Below are 11,012 nucleotides of genomic sequence, written 5' to 3' on the forward strand. Positions count from 1 at the left end.
AAATGTGAAGCCCTACAAATACAGCACACCTGGTGTGTGTGTGTTTTAATTATATTTTTTGCCTTTTTTTTTCAATAAAGAAAATGTATGTCTGAAAACGATAAGGATTTGGATTTTGTATGCCCTGTACAGAATATTTATGTAAAAAACATTCAATGTCTTTAGCACCAGTGCTATATGCAAATAAGTTAACGTACAGCCCTAATATGATATTTATTGTTTTTACTGGAGGAAAAAGAGGAAATTAATAGATGATAAAATCTGGTGTCTTTTCTCCATTCTGCCACCAGAGGGCACCCGATGACCAAACAAACAAACACCTTAGGCTACTATGTTTACGAAATCTACAAAACTGCCAAAAATGTTTTCTGTGTGCTTGAGTACAAATTATTGTTTTTTCTATGTTGTTTCCTCAAAAAAGTACATCCGTTTCCTCGCTAATCTCTCTCCTATATGTTGCTGGTTCATTAATATTCAACATACGATTACCATACTGCCAGAAATGCAAATTCAAAAAGTACTAGTATCTATTAAGTTCAGGATATCTTTGGTCTAAAAAGTTACTAGTAACTAAAAAAAAAGTACTAGTTCTATCTTTTCTTAACAGGAAGATTGTAATTAAATACTAGTCACTATTGGAATAAGTACTAGTATCTAAAACATAAGAACTAGTATCTAATGAATAAGTACTAGTAACTTTACAAAAGACACTAGTAGCTAAAGAATAAATACTAGTACCTAAAGAATAAGCACTAGTAGCTAATGACTAACTAATAGTACTTCATGGAAAAGATACTAGTATCTAAAAAATAAGTACTAGTAGCATGAAAATAGATTCTAGTACGGGTTTTAGATTAAATGTTAAAAGAATCCTTGGTAATAGAATCGCCATTGGCTAGTAACAGATATTTAATATTAGTCTGATCCAAAAACTGGGCCATTAAGCTTTATATATTAGGGGTGTAATGATACATGTGTTCGTACCGAACGGTCACGGTACGGGCATCTCGGTTCATGATCCAGAAGCCCCCCTCAATCCAGAAGGGGGCACCCGCAGTAATGCAACTCTGTTTGATAACCGACTGCAGAAGAATAGAGAATGCCAGGAGCACTTGATTCTACTTTGTATAGGTTTCTAAGTACTGGTACTTCTGATTGGGCTGAGGCTGGAATTTAGCGACTTTGAAGTAAAAGTATTTAATGGACGTATACTTATCGCAAGCCGTTTTAACATTTAATCTAAAAGCCGTACTAGTATCTATTTTCATGCTACTAGTACTTATTTTTTAGATACTAGTATCTTTTCCATTAAGTACTAGTATTTATTCATTAGCTACTAGTGCTTATTCTTTAGGTACTAGTGTCTTTTGTAAAGTTACTAGTACTTATTCATTAGATACTAGTTCTTATGTTTTAAGATACTAGTACTTATTCCAATAGTGACTAGTATTTAATTACAATCTTCCTGTTAAGAAAAGATAGAACTAGTACTTATTTTTTAGTTACTAGTAACTTTTTAGACCAAAGATATCCTGAACTTAATAGATACTAGTACTTTTTGAATTTGCATTTCTGGCAGTATGGTAATCGTATGTTGAATATTAATGAACCAGCAACATATAGGAGAGTGTATAGGAGATGTACTGTAATTTGTACTCGAGCACATAGAAAACATTTTTGGCACATTTTTGTAGACACTGTAATTTCGTAAACATAGTAGCCTAACCTGTTTGTTTGTTTGGACATCGGGTGTCGTCTGGTGGCAGAATAGAGAAAAGACACCAATTTTTACCATCTATTAATTTCCTCTTTTTCCTCCAGTAAAAACAATAAATATTTGCTGTAGATGTAGCCTAGTAGCTGAATAACATGCATATAGACATTTTACTTATAGAACATGAATAAAATAAACAATTACTGCAACAGTATATGGCTTTCTGTGTTCTTCAAGCCATCTTGGGTATTTTTATAAGAATAAAGTAAATTTAAAATGCAATGCTAACCGACTTTATCACTGTTTAGAATAATATAAAGTGGCATGATTTCTGCCTCATTCTGTTTAATAAAACCAGATCACAAAAATAAGTTATTTCAAAGACTCGACTGATGTTGTGACGTGTATTTGGGCTAAACATATCATTATACTTTTGTTGGACAACATGTTTGTAATCTTTCTTTGTGTTTTCATGGTAAACAATTAGCAAGGTAGGCTAACATACAAAGCCAGTTAGCCCTACTTAACAATCAAATTAATTCAGCATATTAATGTATTGTATTACCATGTGGACTCTGACTGGACGGTGGAGAGGTACTCATGTTTATGTAATGATCTTTTTAAAAGAAGATATCTCCAAATACGTTCTTACTAGTACTTTGAGGTTAAAGATATCTCCAAATGAACAGGGAAGGGTAGTTATTCTGTTTTTGATATCATCTTTTCTATTCTGACTAGTAATTATTGCAATAGTGGCTAGTATCTATTTAAATATTACTAGTAAGCATTCATTAGATACTAGTACTTATTTAATAGATACTGGTACTAATTCATTAGATACTAGTAAATATTTAATAGATACTAGTAGTTATTCATTAGGTACTAGTACTTATTTATTAAATGCTAGTATCTTTCATAATTATTACTAGAAACAATTTTTATCTTACTAGTCAGATCTGCTTTTCTACTCGTCTTAAGTTATGACTAGTCTGAATGGCCACAATAGAGTTCAATTAAACATTTTACTAGTAAAATAAAAAATCTTACTAGTAACATTTCAAATAAGTACTAGTATCTAATAAATGTTTACTAATATCTTTTGAATAAATACTTGTTGCTAATCAATAAGTACTAGTATGTAACAAATAAGAACTAGTATCTAATTACAAGGTACTAGTACCTATTAAATAAGTACTAGTATCAAATAAATAAGAACTAGTATATAATGAATAAATACTAGTGGGTCATTCCAGCTGGAATCATCAAATTTTGGAAAAGTTCCCCACCTGACCTCCTCAGATTTGTCTGAAAAAAATCCATGTGATGGGTAATATGCCCAATAGATCATATACAAAATTTCAGATCTCTACTGTGCGTACTTTTTTCACAAAAAATCTGTAAAAAAGTTTGTTTTTTACCCCATTTTGGCATCACAGTCTGAGTGACCATGTTCAGACTGAAATATCTCCAGAACTAGTTGTGCCAGGTCCATGAAATTTTCTGGGCTAAGAGTCCTAGTCCAGAACTGCATGAATTACAACTCACAGCATTGTTACTGAATTTACACCTGAATGCTGGCCCTCTACTTTTTTTGAAACTATTGCTTTAAGGGTTTTCAGATGTCCATAGAAACCTCAATTTTCAATGTATAAGCATCAAACTTGGTAAATGGTCTGATATGTACCATGTCTTTCACATCCTTTGATATCAGACAATAGAGTCTGATGGATGTTGAGATATTAAGGTCCAAAAATGGAAAAAAACTCATTTACACCAATGTTCAAAGCAATATTTCCCATGAATGACACTGAACTGGCCCGAGTGTTTGTTTCTGAACCCCAACTTAAGTGGCCGTTCCATTGCACTTTCCCGAGGTGGAGGTCGGATTTCCCCGAGTCCCGAGCACAATGGAATGCTGCATTATAGCATTAATTTAGGCATATGAGTTCAAAATAGCTGGTACTACAGTTGTTGTGAATGTCACACAACAATGATTTTTTAAAAAATTATTACAGAAAAATGAGGCAAAACCCCATCCCAATTTTTTTATATTTTATCAATACGAACATGCTCTTTCAAAAGTTTCATGTTCACACCTGGTGTCATTCATGGGAAATATTGCTCTGAACATTGGTGTAAATGAGTTTTTTTTCATCTAAGTTTTTTCAGTATCTAATAAATAAATACTAGTATGTAATGATTAAGTACTAGTATCTAATAATAGGTACTAGTATCTAAAAAATAAGTACTAGTACCTAATGTTTAACTACTAGTACATAAAAATTATGTACTAGTCACAACTGGAATACATACTAGTCAAAACTGAATAGTTGATATCTCAATGACAGATCACATAGAAATCAATGGTAAAATTTAAAATGTTTTACTAGTAACAACAGAATAGTTACTAGTCACTATTGAAATAAGTACTAGTATCTATTTAATAGATACTAGTATCTAACTAATAAGTACTAGTATCTATTAACAGTGTTAGGGAGTAACTAGTTACATGTAACGGAATTCCGTAATTTAATTACAAAATAAATGTAACTGTAATTAGTTACAGTTACTGAGAAAAAATGAGTAATTAAATTACAGTTACTTTTGAAAAATTCCAGTGATTACAAAGGGGATTACATCTGAATTTTTTTCACACACCCACCACCACTTACAGATTCAATTGACTTCTTTCATAAATTGCATCGAATGCTCTAAAACGAGACACCAATATTTCAGGAGTTTAGGACAGAATAGGACACATGCTTATTCAATAACTGTTTTATTTCCCATTTGGGTTTATGCATAAACTTTATTTTTTAAGATTGTTTTTTCCAAGGCATTGTTAGATGCTAGTGGGCAGCCGTGGCCTAATGGTTAGGGAGTCGGGCTTGTAACTGAAAGGTTGCAGGTTTGAGTCCCAGGTCTGGCAGGGATTGAAGGTGGAGGGAGTGAATAACCAGCGCTCTCTCCACCCTCAATACCATGACTGAGGTGAGTCCCTTGAGCAAGGCACCAAACCCCCAACTGCTCCCTGGGCGCTGCAGCGATAGCAATATGGCTGTCAAATGCTCCAGGTGTGTGTGTGTCCTTCTTTGTTCACTACTCACTACTGTGTGTGTGTACTTGGATGGGTTAAATGCCGAGCACAAATTCTGAATATGGGACGTTACGTCCTTTCCTTTCCTTTTGGGGGTGTTTTCTGTCATAACTATGCAAACATTTGATTTCAAACCCAGTATCACAGCTATTAAACTATTTCTTGTTATGATTTCAAATCTGTATTTAACCTCGCAATGATCTCAAAGTAAATAAGAGCTGTTAAGTCTGAATTTGTGGTATCGGTGCTGATAGCCTCGTGGTTCGCACGCTGACAAATAGCGCAACTGCGCTCACGGCGGCCTGAGTTCGATTCCCGTCTTAAGGCCCATTTGCTGATCCCGCTCCCCTCTTTCCTGTCATCTCTCTACTGTCATATCACAATAAAAGGCATAAAAAGGCCCAAAAAAAAAAGTCTGAAATTGTGTGGCTGTGCCTGATAACAACTGGTAAAAGCTAATACCTCAGACTCATTCGGGGCAAATTAAGTCAGTGTTATACTCTTAATAGTTTTTCTTGGCGGAAGCTTTGCATTTGGTTAGCTAATAAAATATTAAAGCTTAATTCAATATTATGTGGACAATTTCGTAATTTTGTCATCCTGGTCGCGTGGACTCACTCTATTGTTTAATACAAATGCAGCTGCTGCCATTTTTTTTTTTGTACACTGTAATGGAAAATAAGATAACTAACAAACTAGTACTACTACTTAATTATTTATGTGGTGAAATGTTGTGTAAGAAAAGTGGTATGACTGCACTGTATCCCTAAAATGTCTAGTTTGAGCTTGCCGTTTGCTAGCAACTGATTTCTTCATGGAAGCTTTGCATTTAAATATTTCAACTCAGATCAGTGTTTCGTGTCTAATTATTTTGTCACAAAACATCTAAATAATCTATCAAGCAGCTGTGTAATAAGTGAGATAGTGTACATTCAGCCAGTTGTTATCGCAAAATAAAGATGTATATTATCCCTTACTTATTATAATCTTAATTCAAGTGCTAAAGGATTTTGAAAGTCTGACAGTAATCAGTGTTGAGTGCTACTGTAAGGTTAACTCTGCCTGGTTTAAATTTTTCAAAATGATTAACAGTTGAAAATATTAGAAATTTAGAAAAGTAATCAAAAAGTAATTAAAAGTAATAAGTTACATTACTTTAATAAAGTATTTGAAAAATTACACTACTTATTACATTTTAAATCAAGTAACTTGTAATCTGTAACCTATTACATTTCCAAAGTAACCTTCCCAACACTGTCTATTAAATAGATACTCATATCTAATGAATAAGTACTAGTAGCTATTAATTAAGTACTAGTTATCTAATGAATAAGTACTAGTATTAGTACTTAAGTGCTAGTACTTAATGGAAAAGATACTAGTAACTAAAAAATAAGTACTAGTAGCATAAAAATACATACTAGTACAGCTTTTAGATTAAATGTTAAAACGGCTTGCCATAGTTTGTTTCACTGTATTTTATTTTGATAAAGTAATAAAGCAGGGTTGCCAACTCTCACGCATTTGGCGTGAGACACGCTTTCAGGCCCTGTCTCACGCTCTCACTCTGCCCATGTAAATCTCAAATTGGCAACCCTGCTTGCGATTTTAAACAAAGTTTCAGCTTTCAAATGTTGTAAGTTTTAATACTAAATTCAAACGATAAATACCGTTTTGGCGCACTTAATGTGGCGTAAATCGTAAAATGTAGCGCTTCTGTTAATGCCAGAGCTATTGAAAAACAGAGCTGCGACAAGCTTTGATCTCACCGGCGTCGAAACCACGCGGTCACGTGATTCACGGAGCTCTACAAACAAACCAGCGTTGACAGTACATTTGAATATTTTATATATTTTAGTTCAATAATTTTTAATATTTTAAGGAGATCATTTAGTTCCATAATATTTGTCCAATAATTATGGCCAATTAATGACTTAAAAAAAAAAAAAAAAAAAGATGTATATATATATATATATATATATATAACTTTATATTTCTATTACATATATTATAATTAGTGTAGTATTTGAGGTTAAATAGAGAAAAGGGTTTTAAATTCCAATGCAAAGAGGCAAATTAGAGTCATTTTGTGGTCAGAAAAAAAAATATATTTTAATTTGTAATACCATGGTTTACTCACTAGGTATCTGTATGGCTCTTTACTAAATATACATGTATCTACAATATTGCAGGGCATACCTGCTTACTTATTTTTTAAGTTTTTCATTTGAATAAATATTTGGAAATAATTAAACACGATATTTTTAAATGTGAAATTGTTAATAACTTACATCCTTCTTTAATGATACTTGTATAAGTACACACAATGAATGCAAGCAAATACTGAATTTAAACCAAGTTTAAAATGGTGCTAAAAAAAAGCATTCAGCTGCATTTTTATCCCCTTATATGTATAGTATACATATAATGGAATCGAGATCGCCACCACCCGCCCCCCAACCCAACGCCCCACTCCAAAACCAAAAAAAAATCTCACTCCAAGCTGAACTTAAAAGTTGTCAACCCTGACTAAAGCCTGGAACTGATATGTTTTGTGTTTGTGTGCACCGGCACGATTACTTCAACTTTCCTCATATCAGCAAAATCAACTTAAAAAAAAACAGATTGTCGCTTTCTGACATTTGAGTTTCCTTTCTGTCACAAAACTGAACTGAAACTCAGCAAATATAGGCTACGTTACGTGTCGCACAGTTTTCCCTTGTCTATCAGTTAACTAAATGAAATATATTTTAAGTATTTATTCCTTGTATGTATATATTTACTGCAGATTTTATAGCCTTTCCTTTATATGACAGTAATTTGATATAATATTTAGTATTTTCACATGTAGGTGGAAAAAACTGTAATTTGTACTACTGTCTGTTTAAAATAAATTAAAAGAAACCTAGCATAGTAGATTTTTTTTTTTCTGTTGTACTGAAATCGTATCGAACCGTGACCCTTGAACCGAGGTACCTACCGAACCGTGACATCTGTGTACCGTTACAACCCTAATATATATATATATATATATATATGTGTGTGTATATATATATATATATATATATATATATATATATGTATATATATATATATATATATACAGTACTGTGCAAATGTCTTAGGCCACTAGTATTTTCATCAGTTAAAAATGGTTTAAAGTCAGTTAAAGTCGGTCTTTTGCTGTAGTGTGTCAGTAGGAAATATCAGTTTACATTTCTAAACATTCATTTTGCCATTAATTATAATAATCCAGTGAGATTTTTGTGTGGAGCACAAGCTGTTGTCAGACTCCAGAGATCTGATCTCTCCATCATTCAATCCAGTCTGTCTTAAGAAACAAAAAAAACTGAGACAGACTAAATCCAGAAGAACTGTGGCAACATCTCCAAGATGCTTTAAGAGACCTACACCTACAAAGCTACAGTACTGTTAAATTTTTAGGCAGTTAGGCACATAAAATGAGGATGCTGTCAGAAACAATGTCATAAATAGATTTTCTTTATCAATGAACTTTTGGTAACTGAAATAAATCAGCGTTTGATGTGACCATCCTTTGCATTTAAAGTAGCTTTTGCCCTAGGTGCACTTGTGCAGAGTTTTTCAGGTAGCTTTGCAGGCAGCTAAGCTACCTTGGAGATGTTGAAACAGTTCTTCTGGATTTAGTCTGTTTCAGTTATTCTGTTTCTTCATGTCATTTCAGAGACAGACTGGATGATGGTGAGATCAGACGTCTGTGTGGAGCACTGGCTGTTGTCAGACTCCTTGTGCAAACAAAAATAAAATACTGATAAAAAATAATACTGATAAAATAACAACACTACTACTGCTAGGATTAATGAGTTGTTGGGTTCATGAATATTAATCATGTTGTCTGTGTTCGCTCGAATTGATTTGCTGAAATCAGAACAGGGACGATAATAGGTGAGCACCAGCCAATGAGATGCGCATTAGTTCCGCCTACTACCGGAGAAACCGGCAGTTCTTAAAAGCTGAAGAATTACAAAGGAACTCTGTTATTTTGACAGGAAGATACAGCAAAGAATATCGTTTACACGTAGCGTGTCAATTCTGCATGGTATATAAGACTCTCCCGCTCTGTATCTTTCGTTGCAAGTGTGTGAGAAAGCGAAAGCAAGTTGTGTGCTTTCACACTAGAGTTTATGATTCATCAAATACATGTATGCTGTGTATCCATTCAGATGAACTGAAAAATAAAATTATAATAGTATTATAATAAATCATAGTAACGGCACATTTTATTGTCAGTAACGGTAACAGCGTTGTAACAGGGTAAATAGTAATTTGTTTGATTACTCGTTAATGAATAAATTAATGTTGTATTAACGCTGTTTATTTATAATGCCATTATTCCTATCACTGATGAAGTACAACAGATGTGAATGTTAAGTCCATCAAGTATATTTGTACATGACTGTTTGTGTGCTAATGTATTACAACAGATTGAACGCATCCAGAACATCAATCTTCGACGGTTATATGAGGGGCGTAAAATAGAGCTGGAGAACAAAAATGATCCCAGTGTAGGAGCAAGAGAGAAGATCCTATATCACGGCACATCAAAGGATTCCTGCTCATCCATCATGAAGACAAACTTTAATCGCAATTTTTCTGGGCAAAATGGTAACTGCTGTTTTTAAGGTTGATTAAATTAATAGCCCACCCAAAAATGGAAATTCTGTCACAATTTGTTTGTGACCTATATGTATCGCCAAGGCTGGTGTTTGGCATTTTTTATCCAAACCTGTTTGCTAACAGCTAGGTTCATAGTGACTGTAACTGTCAAAAAAGACAAAAAGCATCATAAAGTGAAGTACATCTTATTCCATTGAATGAACTTTCTCTTTATAGTTTAACAGTCTAGTAAACAGACTCCCTGTCAGCCATGTATGATCTCATTAATTGCTGACTTTTATACCTTTCTCAGCCACTGTCTATGGTCATGGGACATACTTCGCTGTGAATGCCAGCTACTCTGCCCAAACTATGTATGCGGTTCCTGCAGCAGATGGGACTCAGCTTATGTTTGTGGCTCGTGTTCTTACGGGTCATTACGCTCAGGGTCAGGCAGACATGAGGACGCCCCCTGTTCGTGTGGCACCTGACCTCTATGACAGCGTGGTGGATGATGAGGTGAATCCCTCTATGTTTGTGGTTTTCCACGACTGCCAGGCTTATCCAGAATACCTCATCACATTCAAATGAACTTCAACAAACACCAACCCTGACTTGAGATCTAGATGATTTATTAAGAGTAATTAGTTGATTTTACATGTAAACATAATCATTTAGTGTTTGATTTAGTTGCCACATACCTTTTTATGCCTTATGACACAACTAACTAGTACGCAGTGGATATGAGTGTTTTAGTGACCAATATAAACATGGTAGCAGAAAATGTGCAATATCAATTAACAGAGCTGTCTGTAGATTAAAGAACAGTGAAATACTGTGAGTTGCATGCAATTATAGACATATAAAGATTCATCTGTCGCTTGTGGTGACAGAAGTGACATGCAAGTATGATATTTAGCTTCAGGGCGATTGATTCATCACTCCAGGATAAAAATAGGGGCTTTGAATTGTTTTGGATGTATTCCAACTCTTCCTTCACACATCCCATGTCCGCTTCAGGCTCCTCGCTATCATAAAGAAAACATTTGATGTTGTTTTAGATGAAACATACGAGTTTGACAATTTGCAGACACAGCAATGCAGTTATTTCAAACACCAATCACAAGTACTTCAGGGAAACTTATAAACCCACAAAAACTGTCTATACTGTATCAAAAACAGTTGTTCTTTTCTTGTATTATTTGTCTTAATTTCTAAATCCATCTAAAGCCCATTTATAAAATCCATTCAAAATTCATCAACAGATGTTGTTGTGATGTTTGCGTAATGAATTATGATTGGTTTTTGGTTTCCTGTCCCCATCACTTGTTAATATACGCACACTTGCTAACAATAAAAAGATGTTAAAGAGAAGACTGAATGGGTTGAGGTGTTAAAAAAGTAGCTCCTACCAAAGTGATAATTCTGTCATATTCACTCACCATTGTTCATTTCTGTTAGTCAAGCACCATTAAAGGAGCATAAAAGTAGTCCATGCATAATTCTAATTCTTCCTGAATTATATGATAGTTTTGTGTGACAAACATGACCAAATTTAAGTTATTA

General features: G+C 33.8%; 1 protein-coding gene across 1 annotated transcript in view; it reads left to right on the forward strand.

Annotated features, from left to right (window-relative positions):
* Nucleotides 1–10,920, forward strand: part of LOC127168084 (protein mono-ADP-ribosyltransferase PARP14) — a 36,403-nt gene extending 25,483 nt beyond the window's left edge. The window contains exons 14-15 of the mRNA XM_051114634.1: nt 9,275–9,455; nt 9,760–10,920. Coding sequence (XP_050970591.1) covers nt 9,275–9,455; nt 9,760–10,037 — 459 coding nt within the window. The 3' untranslated portion in view covers nt 10,038–10,920. The remainder of the gene's footprint in view (nt 1–9,274; nt 9,456–9,759) is intronic.
* The last annotated feature ends 92 nt before the right edge of the window (nt 10,921–11,012 follow it).

This window comes from Labeo rohita, chromosome 7 (assembly GCF_022985175.1).
Source record: "Labeo rohita strain BAU-BD-2019 chromosome 7, IGBB_LRoh.1.0, whole genome shotgun sequence".
Classification (NCBI taxonomy): domain Eukaryota; kingdom Metazoa; phylum Chordata; class Actinopteri; order Cypriniformes; family Cyprinidae; genus Labeo; species Labeo rohita.